Source organism: Gekko japonicus, unplaced genomic scaffold (assembly GCF_001447785.1).
Source record: "Gekko japonicus isolate JY-2015 unplaced genomic scaffold, Gekko_japonicus_V1.1 scaffold624, whole genome shotgun sequence".
Taxonomy (NCBI): domain Eukaryota; kingdom Metazoa; phylum Chordata; class Lepidosauria; order Squamata; family Gekkonidae; genus Gekko; species Gekko japonicus.
This window is the reverse complement of record NW_015164200.1, coordinates 332,125-352,754: the sequence shown is the minus strand read 5'-3', so window position 1 is coordinate 352,754 and position 20,630 is coordinate 332,125. Positions and strand designations below refer to the sequence as shown.

The window sequence follows — 20,630 nt, the reverse complement described above, 5'->3', positions numbered from 1 at the left end:
TGTAGAGGGGAATTTCTGTTCCAACATGGGTTTGGTAAAACAGCAGAGCGAATGCTAGATGCAGAATGGGCCTTTGACCACTGCTTAGATTCAGGCACGGTTTAGGGGACTCATTAAGTTCTAGGGTTGGCAACCTCCAGGTGGGGCCTGGAGACCTTCCCGAATTACAACTGGTCCCCAGACAACATAAATCAGTTCCCCTGGAGAAAATGGATGCTTTGGAGGGTGGACTCTGTGGCATTATACCCTGCTAAAGTCCCTCCCATCCCCAAACCGTGCGTTCCCCTGGATCTACCTCCAAATCTCCAGGAACTTCCCAACCTGGAGTTGGCACCTCTGCTCAGTTCACACAGAACATTGGCCTGGCCTGTTGAGTATCTTACCATTGTCCCATCTAAGCCAAGACCCAGAACTTAACATTCTTCCATGGCACTACAGGGAACAATAGATACTGGGTGAATATCATTGTCTGCCATTACTGATCTTCTCATTGAGATGTCACTGGTAAACATTTGAGGAAACCCAGGGTTTTCTAAAACACTTAGAGCAATACTGATGCAAAGGAATTTCCTTGCATCCTGTCTTAAAAGGAAAAAAAATCTTTTAAATGGTCTTAACTCTTGTGGTCCAAAACACATGTCAAAAACTCATGCACCACTTCAAAGAGTGAATATTTTTGAGTAAGGGTATTCGTTTTTGAAGTGCCAAATAGCTTCAGAGTTCTCACAGAACTGATTCATCTTTTCTTTATTGAGTGCACTTAATAATTTGTGCTCAAGAATCAAGTGGAATGTGCAAGAAACACCCCACCGGGTTAGTAAATTTGAAATAATTTGTACACATCTGATGCCAAAAAGGCTTAAATGCACCAAAACATGTCAAAATTCTGGATTTAAATGCTGTGGGTAATGAATGGACCAGCAAACAGAGAGGTCTCTAAACTCTGTTCAAAGAGATATGAACATGATTCATGCAACCTTTTAGCACTTCAACAGCCAAATTTCGGCACAGGAAATGGATATTTCACTTTCTCTCTTACATATGCCTGTTTGTAAACATTGCCTACGTCTGCTTAAAACTTACATTTAGGAGTGTTGGAAGAAGTCATTTCTGTGAACTTTGGGGAAAGGGCCCAACTGTACATACAGACTCATGACCCAGCACTGGATGCAAGGGGGAGCTTTAACACTGCTGACATTCTAAGTTCTCACTGCTCAGAGGATGCTGTACAAGTAAACCTATCTATCCCCCTTTTTATCCCTTCTTTGGTCTTTCTTCCCTGGTGGTCCGGGTGGCGTATAAGATTAACTAGTCCTCCATTTTCTTCTCAGAACAATCCACAGGTAAGACTGAGGTGGTGTGACGGGCCCAAGATTGCCCACAAAGCTTCACAGCTGGGGGGTGGGAGGTTGAACCTGGATTTTCCTGATGAGATTCCTAGTCTACTTGTTGCTATCCAATGTCATTTGTCCTTACCCATCATTTGTATTCAATGGATGAACATGCTTTACTGTGTTACACTATGGGAGTGCAAGGCCAATAAGCAATTGCAGTGGTCCTACTGTTCCTGGCTTGCTGCCTTTAACAATACACTGCTACGTGGTTTGCCTCTTGAAACTGTGCCTAATTATTCCATACTGGAAAGGGCACATTAAATTACATATTATTTGAAAAACTGTTATTGTATAACATGATCATTACTACTTAGCTGTATCACCTCACCCTAGGAGGGCGTAGTGAGAGAGTGTAGCACCTGCCCACCATTGGGGACAAGTCAAAGTAAAATGATAAACCATGTATTTCCTCGTTGCTTTATATGTACTAGGAGTCTTACACTGGAACTACAGGAGACAGACACAGATTAAGACTGGATTTCAGCTGTAGGGCTCATTACACCTAGGGGACACCTAGTTCTAGTTCCACACACCTATCCCTCCCCCCAAAAAAAAAAGAGAGTGGGGGAGAGAGAATGTTTTTAATGGGAAAAATAGTCTAGTAATTCCTCAAAGAGGATATCATACATCTCAACCTACAAATTGGCTGCTGGACGCAATTAATTTTGGGTGCACTGAAGCCTTCAAGAAGTTCTGCTGAGGAGTTCCCTTGCGTATCTTCCATTCTCACCTAGGAGGTCTGTGCAAGAGATCTTCCTGCTAGATTGTGCCTTCCCATGTTTAACTGAACAGGAATGTGCAGTGCTAAGGATTACAACATATGCACAATGGGGTGGCTCCAAAGTATTCAGCTGTAACTAACCCGCATTACGTGGCTTTGTAAACACACCCTAAAGTTCCACTGTATTCTGACTTAGATCTTCCCTTCCAAATTTGTTAATGGATTTGGTTTTGTATTTAATAGACAGCAAGAACGAACACATTTATTTGCCTTTGCAACCTCATTATTTTCTTTGCATGCAATTATTTCCTTGCCAAACAATACTGGTGACAAATTGCAATCGACTACTCCAGCAGATTTTTAACCCAAGGTAAAAATAAACAGAAACATCTGTAAAGCAATCTTGTACAAAGCTACGTTTATTAACAAATACATTTTTCTAATAAAACACCATCTGCAAGTAACCCTCAGCTTCCACTTGATATAAATAGGCCTTTTTACGGTTTTCAGATGCTGTTCCCAGAAAATTATTCCAAGCCTTCCTGCAAAACACATCAGTCTTTGTTGCCCTCTGGAATGTTAATAAATAATGGCAAGGGAATTTTCCCCCCCTTTAAAGCAGTCAAACAAATTATTGGCTCAAAACAATTATTTCAACAGGGGGGAAGAAAAGCTGACCTTTGGCAATAAAGAACCCTAAGAACACATTGGCGCTTATAAAAACCATGACCAGCCATGAAATAGATATTTAGGAAAGAACTATAGAAAAAACATGTTATTTCTATCTGCTTTTGCGATATGCACCAGATACGTACCACCATGCTGAGAACCTCTTAAAAGGAAAATAACTGCAAAATACACAGTGCTTATTCCCTACATATTAATTTTCGATAGCTGCTAATCTTCAGACCATGTATCCACAATTATGACATGCTACGTAAAGTCAAATTCTCAGCCTAAGGAGCCCACCTTTTCAAGGAAAACCTAATTATGTGGCCTGAATAAATTATTAGCATTGTGATTCAATTTAAGAAGTCTCAGGTGATTGACTGTAAGAGTGGTAATCAATTAACTGGCTCAATCTGCATAAATTAGCATATGTAGAGAGCAAAATAATTCAATTGTTTTGAAGGGGGAAAACAGTTCCTGTTTTGTTTTTAGAAGATGCAGGTGTCAGAGCAGGAGCTATTTCAGAAGAGGCATTCTCTCCAATGTGAAAGAGATGCCTCTTCTAATATGGTGCTTCCAATCTACATATTTAAAAGTGTTCATGTTAAATATAAGCACTTTTTTGAAAATTCCTCCAACTGATTCATCAGAAGTGCCTATTTAATAGATGCAGTCCTATGAAATAGCATAGATCCATATGTTTAATTTGCACTGTCTTTTTGATAGCCCTTTGGGAAGGATAAGGCTGGACACTACTTCCTAGCAGGAGTCTTCCCCGGGCAACAGACTTACCCACCCAATCCCAGTTCAATCTCTATATGAGTTCTTTCTTAAAGAACTGCCCTCTTTTTTAAAGCCAATATCTACATCCATTGAGAACTAGAAACCTGCTTTTGAAAACTCAGAAAATGGGATCTTTTAGTGTCTCCCAAATTTCTGATAGTTTAAGGCATATTTTTGTCTGAATTAACGCTGGAACCATCCATCCTTCCCTTTACATGGTTTACTTGTGGAATGTATAGAAGTATGAACTATGTGCATCTAAAGGAGCTCCCCTCCATTCTGTATGAGTCGCTATTCTTAACATGCAGCTAGTCTAGTTGCTATTCTAGACAGGTGACTGTTATGCCCATATATACGGAACAATTGACCCATGCAGTCAGAATCGATGCAGAGACATAACAGAAACTCCCAGCAAAGAGTAGTTCAAATGAGGCAAGGGCCAGACTGGAGAATCCTGCAGAAATGCAGCAAGAAGCCTCCTCTACTGGTGAGGAACTTTGGATTCAATCAATCAATTTCTTGTGGCCCACCAGCAGTTCCCCTGTGGCCCACTGGTGTGCTCTGGCACAAGCAACAAATCAAGAAGATATATTCATTTCATGCAGCCTATATTCCCCACGAAGCTTTTCTCAGTGGTAAATGCTGCTGAATTCAAAGGAAACTGCTTCCAGGTAATATACACAGCACTGTAGCCTTAATTCTGCATTCTTGTGAAATGCCTATAGATGCACAGAACGCATACAGCTAGGCTGGTGTTGGATAAAATCCATTACAGATTAGAATAACTGGAGATTGTGGGTGGTGCTATACAGTTCTTCAAGACAAAACAAGCACCGTATAAAAATACCTGCCCATTCTGTCAACATTCCCAATACCACCCTTGTAGTGCCATTTCTTTAAATAGTTGGACAACCAAAACTCAAACAACATCTAACCTTCTTCAATCACAAACTGAAACATATTGATCGCAGGTCTGTTCTTAAGGTTGGGAACCAGGATAGTCAGTGAGGCTCAACAGGATCTGAGTCCAATTCTTTTTAAAGCAACACAAAACAAATCAATGAGAACTAAACAACAAGCTAAACATGTACACCCTTTTAGTCATTTGCAACAAGCAATAAGCCAGTTTCAAGCTATCGGCAATTTTAACATAGATCAGTCCTGCAGCACACGTTGTTGAACTTTGCTGAAGATACATTGCTATGCACTGCAGTGTTTCCATAATCTCTTCCGGTTTCTGTAGTCCAAAGAAGCAACAGATCCAGCCAGCTTTTTCATTCCACCTCACCCAATTCTCTGCCCTGCTACAGACCCCATCCCACATGGATTTAGTATAAGCAGGTTCCCTGGTACCCTGGCACAGCCTTTTTTGTGTGTGGTCAAACAAGAGACACTCATCCTTTCTTTTTCATGAATACAAAACACTGGTTGGATCTAACTCCATTTTTCAAAACACCGGGTGGGCTGCCACATGCAAACAGTCTTCATTTGGTTTGGTAGATCACAATTTGTATAGAGCAGGTGTCGATCCTTCCTACTTCCCCTCTTGAGAAGAGTGCAAAAGTTTTGTTGTTTTTTTAAAAAATCATAGCAACCATAAACCATGTAGATATAATTAAAAGAGATCAACTTCCTGGAGCCCAAAACTCTGGTAGTTGAAATTAGCAGTCCAGTCATAAATGCATTTTCTCAAATGTAATTTCTATGGTTTTAGTAGACCTTACTTCCACGTTGTTAAGTTTACAATTGCCAACAATGACAAAACAGCTTTATAGCAAGCCAGCATTTAATTTATTTTAAATATTTGATTTACCGGTTTAATTTATTTAAATAATTTTTCAAAGTATTTACTTTTTGCAACTGAAAATAAGGTAGGGGGGACCTCAGGTCCATTCAACAAAATTAGAATGTAACCACTATTGTATTAAATTAATTACTTGCAGCCTAGCAAAACTGATCTGGGCAGACAGACCAGATTACCCTTTGCCAACTATGGAAAGACAGGATTACCTTTTGTCTACTATGGAAAGTAAAAACACAGCTTTGTCATTTCTTTTCTGGAAAAAGAGAAAGATTCCTGGGCACACACTAGCTACAAACCAGTGGAGAGTTTCTCATAATAAAACCCAATGATAATGCTATTGAACATTGGTGCTTCCCCCATACCCCCAAATTTAGAAGCCAGTGAAATTTTTTAGAAGCCAGATGGAAGCGTGAGAGTGTGAGTATTCTAATGAATAGAAGGATTCTGTTCTTGTTGGTGTGCTCAGGTCTGTTCTCCTCCCTGCTAAATACAGCTTCATTGAGAGGTAATGATGGTCAGGCAGGGAAAAATCTGACGCAGGGGAAAAGGCGCTTGAAGGCGCGGCTTTTAAAAGCCGCGCCAATGTTGACACGGTGCGGCGGGATCCCACGGATCCCCCGGCCGCGCCGCCTTTTCTCCCCGGCGCGATCAAACGCCAGCTTGCCGCGCCACGTCCTCTTGAACCACCCAAGGTAGGTGGTTCATTTTGCGGCGGTTCTTCCCGGGTTTGGGCCAGTTCGGGTGCGGAAGCAGGACGCTTCCCAGATGTGGTGGTGTAATCGCGCCGGTTTGATCCGGCCCCGAACTGGCCCGCTCCCGGACCAAATCGCCGCGTGTGAACGGGACCCTAGTATACTTTCCTCCAATGAGTGGATGCCAACTGTGATTATTCAGTTGAGTAAGGGAATTAGAAGAAGTGGCAGCCAGGTTCTACCAGCAACATTATAGATGGCAGAAGGATAAACCTGCTTCCTGACCTCTTCCTCAACTCTGGGTCCAAGACCCATACCCAATTGTTAAGGTGTATATGGTTATGGGGTGCCTGGATTTTTGTGCCCCTACCAATCTCTGCCTGAAATTGTGGCCATTTGCTTCTGGCTTGCGGTCTGAAGAAAAAGCAACAATTATAATTGGACTAAGAGAGTGGCAGTATAATCAGAAATCAAAGAAGAGCTAGACACTGAAATATGGTAGGGAAAACCAGACTTACTTCACTAGCTTGAGGGATTGTAAGCTTTGGTAGTTTATTCTTTGAGCCCGGTCCAGTAGACTTTCCTTCCAGCAGTGATCCGAAGGGTTGGTTTCCATACACACCTTCAATTTCTACTGGTGGCTTCAGTTCTGGTGAGTCATTGGGAACTTGGTCCTGGCCATCCATTGGCCTAACGTAAGCAGTAGGCTTTTGCTGCGTCATGCTACTCTTACAATGAAGGCTTGGAGGAAAGTTCTGAGTTGAAAGACTGCCGTTTGCAGACAACAAAGAGGTGGAAGGGAGTGGGGATCCAGGGCCATGGCCCAGAAAATCGAGATCTACTGGAGACTTGGAATGGCTGCTTTCTTTATATGAATGGTCCACCACCGTCGATTTGGAATGGTTATGCCTTCTCGAGTGTGATGATGACGGTGTCGTGTTGGCTTCCTCAGCTCCTCCAGTTTTATGCTGCTCACTTGGGCAGGCGTAGAGGTCATCATACCTGCCTTGCAACTGCTCGTGAGAGGCACTATGTTTTGTCCTATTCTGCTGGCTACCAGACTGACTTGCCTGGCCACTGCTGGAGTTGTGGCTGCCACGGGACCAGTCAGTCCTGGATTTCCTGCTGCTCTGGTGACCATGCAGCAAACTGGAATTTGACGATATGGAAGGCGGAGGGGGCATTGATGCTGACGGTGGGATCATCCGGTTTCTTTGTTCTGGGAAGAAGCTCTGTTCATTTTTATCCACTGGGGTTTGTGGCACAGAGTTCTTTGGGATCCCTACAAGGTGACTCTGGTTCGAATGGTTCGTCAGAAAGTCCTTCATCTCATCATAACTCCCCAGTGTGTTCTGGACGCGGTTGGCAAGAGCATCGCCTTTGTTAGTCTAAAATTAAAAAAAAGAAAACCAAAGAAGAGTGTCTCAGAATGAAGTCACGGCTAAATATATCACTACCTAAAACAACATGATAGTTGGCAACTGCTTAAGGGTGGCTCAAGGTGGCTTACTTGTGAGTAAATCCCACAAAGGTCAATGGAACATACTTCAAAGTGAATAGGTATACAGCATTTCAACTGGATTTTATTTATAACATGACACACTTAATCTTTTTTAAAACAACAACATTGGTTTTAAACATAATTTGGGGTCACAACTGATGAGATGTTGGAAGATCTGTGCAGGTCCCCCAAGTTGTGTCAGGGTCATATGGAGAGGGGAGACCAGGTTTAAGCCTTCCACCCCTGCAAGTTTTCACTAACTGGAACCAATCCTCTCGCCCCCAGGCATTGTACATGCTCTTTACAGAAAAATGTGGGCAAATGATGAATGTGTTGTCTATTTCTAACAACAGATGACAGCTGATTTCGATCAATGAAGGTGTTAGAAGGGGTTCACGTGTTCTACCCAGCATGCCCCTTATCTAACTCAAGGGACTACACAGCTATAATTTTGCTTCAAAGGACACTGGGGAATCTATGATCTACATCTTATCCACTTTGACCCTATAGAGAGAGATAGACAGGCAGGCAGGCAGGCAGGCAGGTAGACAGACAGACAGAAAGGGGCACGAAGTGATGTGACACCTTTTACAATCAGCAACCTGAAGCCCCAAGTTCAAATGCAGGGTGGCCCTTGGCAACTGGAGGCCCCAAAATCAAATGCAGGGTGGTTCTTGATTTGTTGATCAGAGATATGCATGGAAGGATTGGTGACTCTGAAAAGAGCACACTTTGCAAAACGGGGCCACGGAGAGTTAGATCCTGGAGGGAAGGTCTACCAGTGTCTACTAACCATGGTGACTACAGGGAACCTCCATATACAAGGAGTACCGGTGCTAGGAGGCAGCATCAGGATGCTGGACTAGATGGGCCACTGTTTTAGTTCAGCAGAGCTCATGTTCTTATCTCTCACATACTCACACTCCTCTTGTTAAACTAGCAGTAGACCAATAGTTTTATTGTGCAGGATGGGGTAGAATAAAATCAAAATGTATTTTTGTTTTTCCTGCTATGGACTATTATAATGCGGTTGCCTTGCTAGGCCTTCAGCTTCAGGCCAGCTTGGGTATTAGACAAAGTTAACTTGAGCATTTAGAAAATCATTTTTTTAATCAAAGAAACACATAAATACAGTTGTCGGCAGTGTTTGGAAGGGCTGCTCTGCTCTGTTTCCTGGAACTGCACAGCATGTGTTTTGCAAATCAATGATTCACAGTTATTTTCTGTAAAGAGTAGAGATTATTAAGCAAATTCTGGCTCATTTTTTGGCATTATTATGTTTTCATTTTCAGTGTTTTTCTACTCTATTGCCCAGACTGTATCTGCTTTTCTTTAAACGTGCATTTAAAACACACACACACACACACACACACACATGAGTGTTATATACATAGTACATTTTAAATCTCTGGTTGCACTGCCATGAGGAAACTGCTGAGTTGAGTTGCAAGCCTACATTTGAGCCTTGGATGGAAGCAACTCCCTAAAGGTAGGTGAGTATTTATCAGGGTAACCTCATTCTACCTCTAAGACAGATAGGGAAGCAGCTGGGGAAAACTAACACTCACAAACACACAATAAATGCATTTTTCAAGCTAGGACTGATGCAAGCTTTCTTTCACATTTTAAAAGACCATGAAACTCTGATCCAACCACTTTCCACATCCTGAACAACAGTGATATGAAATAATAATCCTAGTGATCCCATACCAATAAAAGGTTGTAATGCACCTTGAAAAATCAAGCTGTTGTGTTGGATCTTTCTATGCTAATCAAAGTAGGGAAGCCTTGAGTGGCCTCCATCCTCCCCTTGTGCGTTACAAGCTGTGGCTGGTTGGCTTAGACTGAGTCGACTGACATTGAATCCGACAAAGACGGAGGTCCTGTGCCTGAGCTCAGGTGGCCCGTGGGTAGGGATCCCACTTCCGACCATTGATGGTGCCAGCGGAGGTTAGGAGTCTGGGAGTGCTCCTGGATGCCTCTTTAACAATGGAGGCCCAGGTAGCAGCCACTGCCAAGTCAGCCTTTTACCATCTCCGGATGATCAGGCAGTTGGTTCCCTTCCTCGAATACAACAACTTGGCAGCAGTGATCCACGCAGTTGTCAGCTCTAGATTAGACTACTATAATGCTCCAAATCCGGAAGCTGCAGTTGGTGCAAAATGTTGTGCCCAGGGTGTTGATGGGTCTCTCTATGCAGGAGCACATCCAGCCTGTGCTGAAAGCATTGCACTGGCTGCCAATAGCATACCGGATTCACTTCAAGGTGCTGGTTTTGACCTTTAAAGCCTTTTATGGTCAGGGTCCAGCATACCTGAGGGACTGCCTTTCCCCATATGTTCCCCAGAGAGCACTATGTTCAGGGGCCCAAAACTGGCTGGCCCTCCCAGACCCCAAAGATATCAGGCTGGTGATAACCAGGGCCAGGGCCTTCTCAGTGGCGGCTCCGTACTGGTGAAATGAGCTCCCGGAGGAGATAAGGGCCCTGCAGGACCTTTTAGAGTTCCGCAGGGCCTGTAAGACGGAGCACTTCCACCAAGCTTTCGATTAGGAGCCGCCTTAAATACCGAGGAGTGACCCTGGCTTTACCACCTCCAGCCTGTCTCGCCGCATGAATTAGTCGATCAAATTAAGACGATGTGAGAATACCATCAGGACTATCTCTTAAATAGTGGTATGGTTTAATCTAGGAATCTCTGCTCTTGCACTTTAATTGAGTAACTGTTTCCGGAACCTTAGGAAAAAGGATAATTGGTTGTTTAATGTTTGTTTTTAACTGTGTGTGTGTGTGTGTGTGTATATATATATATATATATATATATATATATATACACACACACACACACACACACACACACACACACACACACACACATATATATATGTATTTTTATGTAAGCTGCCCTGAGCCTGGGGAGGGCAGGGTATAAAACAAACTAATAAATAAATCTATGAGCAGTGACATCAATGAAGGGATTCAGGGCACACCAGGATCCTCTGAGATGGCCTGGGCTGCAGATGGCTGGTGAGAATATCATCCCTCATCCCTCAGCCCAACTGAGTGTAGAAAGGGGAGGGCAAGTCACCAGGAAATAACATCAATTGGACTATCCCAAATTTGTAAAAAGGGTGCCTGCCTGCCTGCCTGCCTGCCTGCCTGCCTGCACATCGTTCCAGGTCCTGGATGAAAAAAATATGCAAGCAATATGTGTCTGGGTTTCATCCAATCCACCCTCCCCAAACAACCCTCTGCTTCAGGTATCAAAAATACTGTAATGATCCCTGCAGTATTGTGTGCCTGATTTTACAACATTTTCCAGAACCAGCACAGATAAGTGATAGCCTATGAAATTAGGAGATGAGAAAATTAGCATTTGGCTAGAAGGAAGCCTGCGTGAGACAGGATGCTGAATTTAGAGGGACCACTGGACTGATTCAGCAGGGCTGTTCTTATGTTTTAAACCTTAGTGTACAGAAGGAAAGCAAGGCTTTTCTTGAGTCGGTTGGAATAGGTGAATAACTGGAGTCTTGGCAACCCCGTAGGGTTTTCAAGGCAACAGATGTTCAGAGGTGGTTTGCTATTGCCTGCCTCTGTGTAGTGACCCTGGACTACCTCAGTGGTATTTCATCCAAATACTGACCAGAGCCAACCCTGCTTAGCTTCCGAGATCTGATGACATTAGGCTAGCCTGGGCTATTCAGGTCAGGGCCTGGAGACATCTTTCCTAAATCTACTAGATGTGGTCTTCGTCCTTTGAACTTTGTTCACAGGAGATCCTGTGGAGTTACTAAACAAAAAACACACGTTCTGATGGTGACCTGTGGCCCCTCACCAAATGAAGAACTGTGAATGTGGGACATAAGTCCACACCCAGTATTATGAGCTCTGTATTCTGACGGAAGGAACTCACCAGATGACTGAAATGTGATGCTTCTGTTGGCTGAATGCCATGACTGCAATTGGTGTTAAGAGTCCAGTGTGCTGTCATAGTCACAGTGTCAGATCAAGACTACGAAGGCTTTGCTTCAAATTTTTATGAGGCTCACTGGGTGACTGTGGCCCAGCCACACTCTCTGAGGCTAATATGCCTCATGGTCTTATTGTGAAGATAAAATGGAGTAGAGGAGAACCATACATGTCACCCTGAGATCCTTGGAGGAAGGATGAGATTAAAATGGGGTAGACAGAATCCGGACCTTTGAGGGGGAATATATAGTCCAAACATTTTCAATCACAGCACTTCCAATGGACCATAATAATTATGGAAAGGGAAGGAGGGCAGAGAAAGACAAACTCCGTTTTCTTTTGGTTTCTTTTGAGAGATTGTAACAAAGGAACAGAAGTAAATATTTAGTAAGTTAATCAATTGTGCATTGCTAAGAATCACACTGTACACAAGAAACACTCCCCCCCCTCAAAAAAGGAAGCTTAAGTTGGTCATGTTTAGTGGCAACCCCCCCCCCCACACACACACAACTACATTCCATCTGGGCAAAGAATAAACTCTTTGTGCCTGACCCGTCTCCTTCAACCTGAGCCGCACAATGAACTGTTTTGGGCAGCAGCCAAAGCAAGTCTCAGCTCAGCCCCCCAAATTTGAAACAAGGAGATTCCATTGTGCTTAAGGGACTGGGAGGAATTACGATGCAAATGCCAAACACTCGTTCACTTGTTCTTCTCTCCATCCCTCCCCACAATATTGCTGAGACAGCACATGTGTATAGGGGGCCTGTGAGGTTGCTGCCATCTAGACAATTCTGGACTAAAGGGTCTAGTTACGCTGTGCACAGTTCACTCTGCTGAACTGTTTGCAAAGGAGGGGAAATGGAGCATCTATTTTCCAGCAACACTTTTAAGTTTAGGGTTGCACAGAAAGGGACTTTCCTCCTAACTATTTATGGAAGGCAGTCAGTACTGGTGTTTTTATTCATTTATTTCATTATCGTTTATCATGCCCTTCCACCAAGGAAATCAGGGCAACATATCTGGTCCTGAAACTTCACAACAATGTATTAATAGGGAAGGCTGAAAAATTACCATGATCTGGTCAGTGTTATTGCTGAGCAGGGATATGACCCCAGATCTTCCAAGTCCTAGTCCATACCGCAATGGCTCTTAAGGATGAAACCCCACCGCACATGTACCAGGGACTCAGTCCCACTGATATGTGATGGAATTTCCGCCTAACAAAGTATCTTTGCATAGGATTGCAATGTAAACATCTTTAGAACTGGGTGATAGGTTGGGTGTTTTTTTTTAAGACTTATTCTTAGAATTTGGGGCTTTAAAGTGGTATAACCCATCTTGATTGGCCAAGATAACAAATCCAAAGAGATATGCCCCGGTAATCCTCTAATTCCCCATCAATCTGTGAAACCTCATGGAGATGAAAGCTTCAAGTATACATTTCCAAATAACATCTGCCTGGTCATCTGTGGTGAGAGAGAGTCAAATATAGGTGACCAGGTGGTAAGGATTTTATAAACTGAAAGTTGGTTGTATATTTTACCCCTTCCTGGTCACTGAAGTGACACAAAAATAGCTGACAAAGATGTTTGTGGGCAGTACCAACCGGGCTAATTCAAATTAGTGTTGGCTAGTAACTTTGACGGGCCTGTTGGCAAGGCCAGTCTGTGTACATCACAAGATGGCCATCATTCCACACAATTACAAGCCCTGAGCTTTTAGAAGAAGAAGAAGGGATTGGATTTATACCCCACCCTTCACTTGGAGTCTCAGAGCGGCTTACAAACTCCTTTCCCTTCCCCTCCCCACAACAGACACCCTGTGAGGTGGGTGGGGCTGAGAGAACTCTGACACAAACTGCTCTTTCAGGAACAGCTGTGCCAGAGCTTGTGACTGACCCAAGGTCACATCAGCAGGTGCAAGTGGAGGAGTGGGGAATCAAACCCGGTTCTCCCAGATTAGAGTCCGCACACTTAACCACTACACCAAACTGGCTCTCTTTTAAGCAGGTCTTGTGTGCCTTCCTGTCATCCAAAACTCCTTTAAGCTGAGGGACAATTTCCTTTGCTTGTGGTTCTAAATTCCTAGGATTGCATCCAGACATTGTAATAAACCATGGTTTATGCAACAAACTCTGGATAGTCTATCAGATGTAAGTAACCAATTCCAGTTTGTGCAGAAAAATATGGTTTGTTAAATTCTTTCCTCATTTCCCCAACAGGAAGGCCGTTCTCCCTAAACGGCTGTCTCTGTGGCCAGGCAGCTGTAAGGGGGTTGTGCTACTCAATGAACTCTGCAAATTCAGACATCACAAACTGTGTGAATAAACTAGCTACAAAATTCTAATTTTCATGGGCTATCTGCATTCAGACAATATCTAAACAGGAACTGATGAAGCCACTATTTATAACCCACATTTTCTTGTAATTTCTGAATGCAGGGTCTCCCCACCCCACCTGTCTTTTACTGAGAAAGAAAACCTCTGTTTTTAAGCTTTATTTTCCGAACACAAGTTGAATCTCTGCATTGCCTCCCTCAGGAAATGTACTTTCTGAAGAATTCCAAGACATAAATTACATGTCTGGTTTGTGACTCACTATTTTTACCCCCTCACAGTCATTCAGTGATCTCGTTAATTTGGAAAATGTGTACCTCCCTAGTTTCTGTAGCTCTGATGCTTTAAAGAAAATCAATCAAATAACAGATTCCCTCCCCCCAGGACAAGTTACTAGCTGGCTACGGTTAGACATGTCTCCAACATCATGAGAGATATAAGGCCTGCATGTGATGGTTTAGCTGAAGTTTGCGTTCCTTCATGCACTTCCTCATACCTTTCAGAACAAGGGACTTCAGTAGACAAGATGATAAGGCCTTGTGTCAGTCCGAGCTAAAAGGTAATGGAAAGAGATTCGCCTTTTAGAAGATCTGTCTGTGTTAAGCTGGCCCTTTTACATACCATCTGGGACCCGTTTTGAAGCCAGCTGGCTTTTAAAAAAACATATTAGAAGGGCCAACTGACCAATTAATGGGGGGATATACAGGTGATTCTAAAAAATGTGGCTACAGCTATACTGTTGTTCTCTGCAGAAATATCTCAACTGTATGCAAAAGATTGCAAAATCATCTCTCTCTTTCTCTGTCTCTTAGTGTCTTTCCATTTTTTACCAACTCCCTTGTTCAGTTTCTGTACATTTTACTTGTCCCTTTTATTAGCCCATATAGTTTATTCTGTGCAGGGACTATGGTTGCCAGGCTGCAGCCAGTGAACCCCAGGAGCATTTTGAGGTGGGGACTGGTGTGCTGGGACCACGCCAGCATGCTGATGTCACTTCCAGCAGGAAAGGGAAGAGATGTCATGGGATGCGCTAGGATGCACAAAAAACCCATGATAAATGGAACCTCAGTGCTCAGAGATCATATACCTCTGAATACTGCGGGAGCGGACACAGCAGAGGAAGGTTATTACCTCTGTTTCCTGGCTTGTGGACCTTGTGGATGGATGCCGTGTGAAACTGCAACATAAAGATGATGCTAGAGTATCATAAATTAGCCCAGAGATGGAGAGCATAACATGCCTCACATGCAGAGTGCCCCAAGTAGGATCTTTGGCATTTCCAGCTAAAGAGGATCAGAAATAGCAGGACTGGGTAAGCCTCTTTGCATAAGGTCTTGGAGAACCAGCCAGAGGAGACAGTAATGCTTCCAGGGCTAAGGAAGATCAGCTGCTCAGCCAGGGCTAAGGGAGATCAGCTGCACAGCCTTTCCTTTCCCTGTGGCACTACAAGAACTGGTGCCAAGAAGTATCCTGCTGCTGCTTCCATGGAAGAGAGAGGATTACAGCCAGACTAAATTTTCCATCCATGGAATGGAACTATCCTGCTCCCCCCCCCCCAGTGTAGCCAGCTAATTTCCACAAAATGGTGCTGCTGAGGGGCAGGGGACCCTAAGGAATGACATGGGGTGGGCAGGTTTGCAGCAGGAAAAGGGAAATCGGCAGAAACTGCCAATTTAGTCTGGATCCAATCCAGTGTTTCCAGCCAGGGCTGCTCTGCTCAGCATTGGTACTAGATTTTCTGCTCAGTATTGGTACTAGATTTATCTTGCTGAGACTTTTATATGTTGAAATGGTTTGTTTTTTTTAAAATTATACTATCTTTGATTGGCTGTGACTTATTGTAAAACATCTTGGGTCCTGCTTTGCAGCAGAAATGTGGAGAAGAAGCATTTTAAAATAAATAAATAAATAATGGGCTAGCCAGACCAATGGTTTAACTCAGTGTAATACAGCTTCATATGTTCATTCGTGTTATGGATATGGAACAAACAAACAAACAAACTTTCTGCCAAAGATGATGGCATCCCAAATATTTGTTGGGCTATGCACCGCATTTGCCAAGACCAGGGAAGACTTCAAAGGCCAGGTTGCCATAGATCTGTTCAAAATTACAACATATAGTAGGGTCTGTCAAAGTTTGTCACTGATTGAAAAGAGAAAAGAATGTGTGCAAGGCAAAGCAGAAGAGTTCTTCTGGGTGCGCTCTGGTGATAATCAAAGAGCCCAAAATGGTTCAAGGGGGATCATCCCTTGATGATGAAAATCAAAGGTACCAAACCTCTTTAGAAAATGGTTATATAAAAAAGTGCTACTCCAGTACACTGATCACTTTTAGGCACTCTGTGTGTCCCAGTTATAGTTGAGATTATTACAGTTTTTTGGTTTTTAAAAAGGATTGTTTGCCTCTCTATATATACTCTTATGGACTTCATTCTCATCCCACTTTTCTCCCATACAGGGATCCAAAGAGACTTACGGCATTCTCCCTGCCTGCTCGTTATCCCCACAGCAAACCTGTGAGGTAAAGTAGGGTGAGAGTGTGACTGGCCCATGATCACCCAAGCAAGGTTCCATGGCCCAAGAGGGGATCTGAACCTGGGTCTCTCCATTCCTAGTGTGGCACTCTGAACACTACACCACTTCCTTAATGAGGAAAGGATTAAGTAAGTATTAGGTGAGAATGATGGTCCAGTAGCTCCATCTGAAACCACTCACACTTGTCAATAAGCATTTGTGAGTGTTCGGTAAAACACTTGCAAAATTCACACACACATACACACCACCTCTTGGGCCCTTTTCTGTGGGGGAAGGAAAGGCAGGATATAAACATTTCTAATAGAGTATACACGTAGGGGCCCACCTCCTTCTCCAAGCCACAAACGTTGTCTTGCAGAGGTGAGGGAGCATGCAGGTGGGGATGGCTTTTCAAACAGAGGATAGATTCCAACTGGAGCCTAACTTTCCAGTAAATTGCTTTTCTCAATCTTGTCCTGTAAGATTTCCTGATGGAGCTGAGAGAAATTGTAGCTTCTGCAGCCTGCCAGACTGTACTGGAAGGTTGAGTTTTCTGCTACAATTCCCATCAACTCCAACAATCAAGCAACTTCTGTGCTGCGTATGCCAACTACACAAAAACTTTGGTATCCTGAACAGGATATATTTCAGTTCTACAGTTTATTTGTGATGATCACAGCATCACTCAGATGAATGGCAGCAGTGAAGATTCAAGCAGAATCATATACAAATGTAGTTCATAACACACACGTTTGGTCTGTGTTGAATGTACACTGAATTTAACTTTGGGGTCCTCTAACAATTTTTGAAGGTTGAAAATTTCCCAGCTGTCATTTTAATTGTGTGCCTATTCACCTTCAATCCTCATCATCACCAATTCCTTTCCCTTCTGTGGGGGTTGCATCTTCCTTCTTCCTGGGTTAGTCACATAGGTGATTCCATCCAGTCAGGGATCAACTCCACAATCAGGATGAAGTCACACAATTATGGAGCCAAATCAGATTTTAGCCACCTTGGTGGTCCTTATGAGCACCGAAAGGCAAGGTATACATTTTGTAAAATAAATACATACATTTTACACCATTATGTAAATGAGGGCAAGTGGTGGCAATTTAAATGAATATGTGAACATTTTCCAAAGAAGTCCTGAAATGCTTCTAAAAAGCAATGGTGTTTTATTAACCTTCCAGCCACAGCCTCTCTCCCCTTCCCCGGCAGTCTTCCTAATTAGGGGAGGTTAAGGAGACTAAAATTTTGAAAAATTGACAGATATGATCTACTTTCAAGAAGGGAAGAAAAAAAATATTAGGATACATATTAGGATACATGAAGCCACTGATAATTTCTTACACTACTGTAATGAAAAGAGGGCGAATAAAATATCTTCTTAGCTTGAATTAACACAGGATATGGGTAGTACATTGTGTGTGGCAATATTTTTAATTAGTGTGTATTTGTGTTTTGTGTGTGCTAATGGGATTTTAAAAGGGTTGTAAGAATAATATTGTTGAATTATTGTTGCTGCTGTTGTTGTTGTGATTAGTAATTTACATTTTGACTTTGGATTCTTGTGCATAACTTAAAAGATTTTTAAAGAGGGTTGGATCCAGGGCCATAGCTAGCCAGGGGCTATTTCGGCAATGCCCCCTCTTGATTTTGCCCTGCCCCTCCCCTCCCTGCCCCCTTCTCTCCCAGTCCCCTCTCCCCTCCCCTGGTCCCATGGAGTTCCCAGCAATGACCAGTAGCATGACAGTCCAGGAAGGATAAAGCTGCAATGCACTGCAGGGACCCAGTCCCCAGATGCCTTCCTGCAGGGGCAGCATGTACAAATCCTGCCCCACGGAATGAGCCCCAACAGCCGCCCAGCTAGGTCAAGTGAGGAGGGCAGGAAATGAGTGAAAGCAGCTGGGCAAAGCCCTCAGAGCAAGAGACTGTGGGAGGGCCAGGGAGGACGAGGAGGAGGAAGAAGCCAAAATGCAGGAGGGGAGGGCAATTGCAGTGGATCCTGCTTGGGGCTGTATACGTTGTTGCGAGCTAAGGTCCCATGCAAGACTCTTGCTCTTGGGGGATGGGAGGCTTCCCCTGCTGGATCGTGAGCAGAGCAACTCAGAAGTAAGTCCCCATGAGTAGGAAAAGGATTGACATAGGTGCTTGGGAAAAGGAGTGTGTCAAGTTGTTACTGGTGCTTGGGTCTCTCTGGACAGAGCTCTTATCTGATACCAGACTTTAAATATGATGCTGGCAAGGCAAAAGAGCTCACCTGTACAACTTTCTGCTTGCAGCCACAGCATCTCCTTTAAACTGACTGTTACCAATGCCAAACATCTCCCTGTGCTTAGTACACCAACAACCACCCAACCAATGGCCTCGGTGGCTCTTCCAGCTGTCTTAATGGAACTAACAGAGTTAATTCAATTAATCTGTTAATTACATCAGTTCTGTTAATTAAATTAGTGCCGCCACACACACAGACCCCCAGAAAAATCCCTAGCTACAGGCCTGGTTGGATCCAACAGGTTTTCTGCTGGTACAAGAGGGAAGACCCCCCCCCCCTCAAAAGGGTTATGGTAGGGTCGGGATTATGAAACCACATGGTCAAAAACCTCCGTGGGACAAGATTGTACTGAAAAAGAGAATGGAACAAAATCATGAAAAAGCTGGTATCCAAACCGATATCAGCATATTCATATTCATTGTATGTAAGCCTGTTTGATTTATGTATGGTACTAGGAATAAGGCCCGTTGTGGAAATAAGTACAATGAGATCTAGAAAGAGGCTCTGGGAGAGTGCTCTGGCTTTGGGCAAACAGTGTCAATTTGCTGTGGCGACCTCAGCAGGGTATAATGACAGAGTCCACTGTTTTCTCCAGAGGAACTGATCTCTGCTACCTGAAGAGCAGTTGTAAGTTTGAGTGATCTCTAGCCCTCACCTGGAGATTGGCAACAATTGTTACCCAGGATGAAACGGCTGGTTTGGAGGGTGGAGTCTATGGCATTCTACCTGTCTGAGGTCCCACCCCTCCGCAAACCCCACCCTCCCCAGGCTCCACCCCTCAAATCCCCAGGAATTTGCCAGCCTGGAGTTGGCAACCCCATCTCCTTCCCAGCTAACCATCAACCTACCATTATCTGCCCCTTTGACTTCAGCTGACTTCTGCCCTCCCTTCTGCAGAGCAGTTGTAATACTGAGTGCTCTCCAGCCCTCACCTGGAGATTGGCAACAATGGTTCCCTATGTGGGACTGACTGGTTTGGAGGGTGGAGTCTATGGCAGTGTACCTGTCTGAGGTCCCACCCCTCCTCAAACCTCACCCTCTTCAGGCTCCATCCCTCAAATCTCCAGGAATTTCCCATCTGGAGTTGGCAACCCTATCAGGACTGGCCCCAATGTGTTTTCTCCCAAAGGCCAAAATAGGTGAAAGGACCCAGCTTAGTTGCCTACCAACAGGCACTGAGGGGAAAGTAGGATTGCCAGCTCTAAGGAGGGAAATACCCAGAGATTTGGTGGGTGGAGCCTGAAGAGGACAGAGCCATTGACTCCAACTTCCAGAGCAGCCATTTTCTCCAGGGGAACCAATCTCTCACCTGAAGTTCAGCTGTAATAGCAGGAGATCTCCAGCCACCACCTGGAGGTTGGCAACCCTAGGCTATGTCAGCAGCACAGGCCTTGTAGGCTGCCAACATTTTCTGGCAGGGCTCCTAACCCTTCAGAAGTACCCAGTGAGGAAAACTTTAACAGGTGACACTTTTCTGGCATAGAGATGAAATGAAGAGGAAAGTTCTACCTGCTTAAATTTCATTCTGTTGGACAGCTTTTAAAGGTGCCCCTAACAGAAAAAAACAACACAGCATGTCTATAAATCTTATCAGCTGGGAAATTCCTCTCACTCCCTTTCTCAGTATGAACTGGAGTTGCTTTTCCCGTCTCTGCTTCTGTGCTTTTAACAGCATGACGTTCAAATATTCAAAGTGACAGGCTTCATGTACTATTTCTTGTATATCAAGCTGCACAGGAACAAGGTGTAATAGCCCCTGAGGCGTGGTGGGTAGAGGGTGAGCTTACCTATTCCCCCTTCAGTTCTGCTTTGTAGACCACACACAGAAGACTCTGGTAGTTTTAACCATTTCTAGGGTTGCCAGCCTCCAGGTGTGGCCTGTTGATCTTCCAGGATTAGTCTACAACTGATTTCCAGAACACAAAGAGCAGTTCTCTTGGGGAAAATGGCTTTGGAGTGTGGACTGTATGGCATT

At 43.9% G+C, this 20,630-nt stretch overlaps 1 protein-coding gene across 1 annotated transcript in view; it reads right to left on the bottom strand.

The window, feature by feature from the left end:
• The window catches only part of AFF2 (AF4/FMR2 family member 2), a 447,631-nt gene that overhangs the window by 344,089 nt on the left and 82,912 nt on the right, over nt 1-20,630 (bottom strand). The window contains exon 3 of the mRNA XM_015408375.1: nt 6,582-7,451. Within this exon, the coding sequence (XP_015263861.1) occupies nt 6,582-7,451 (870 nt within the window). The remainder of the gene's footprint in view (nt 1-6,581; nt 7,452-20,630) is intronic.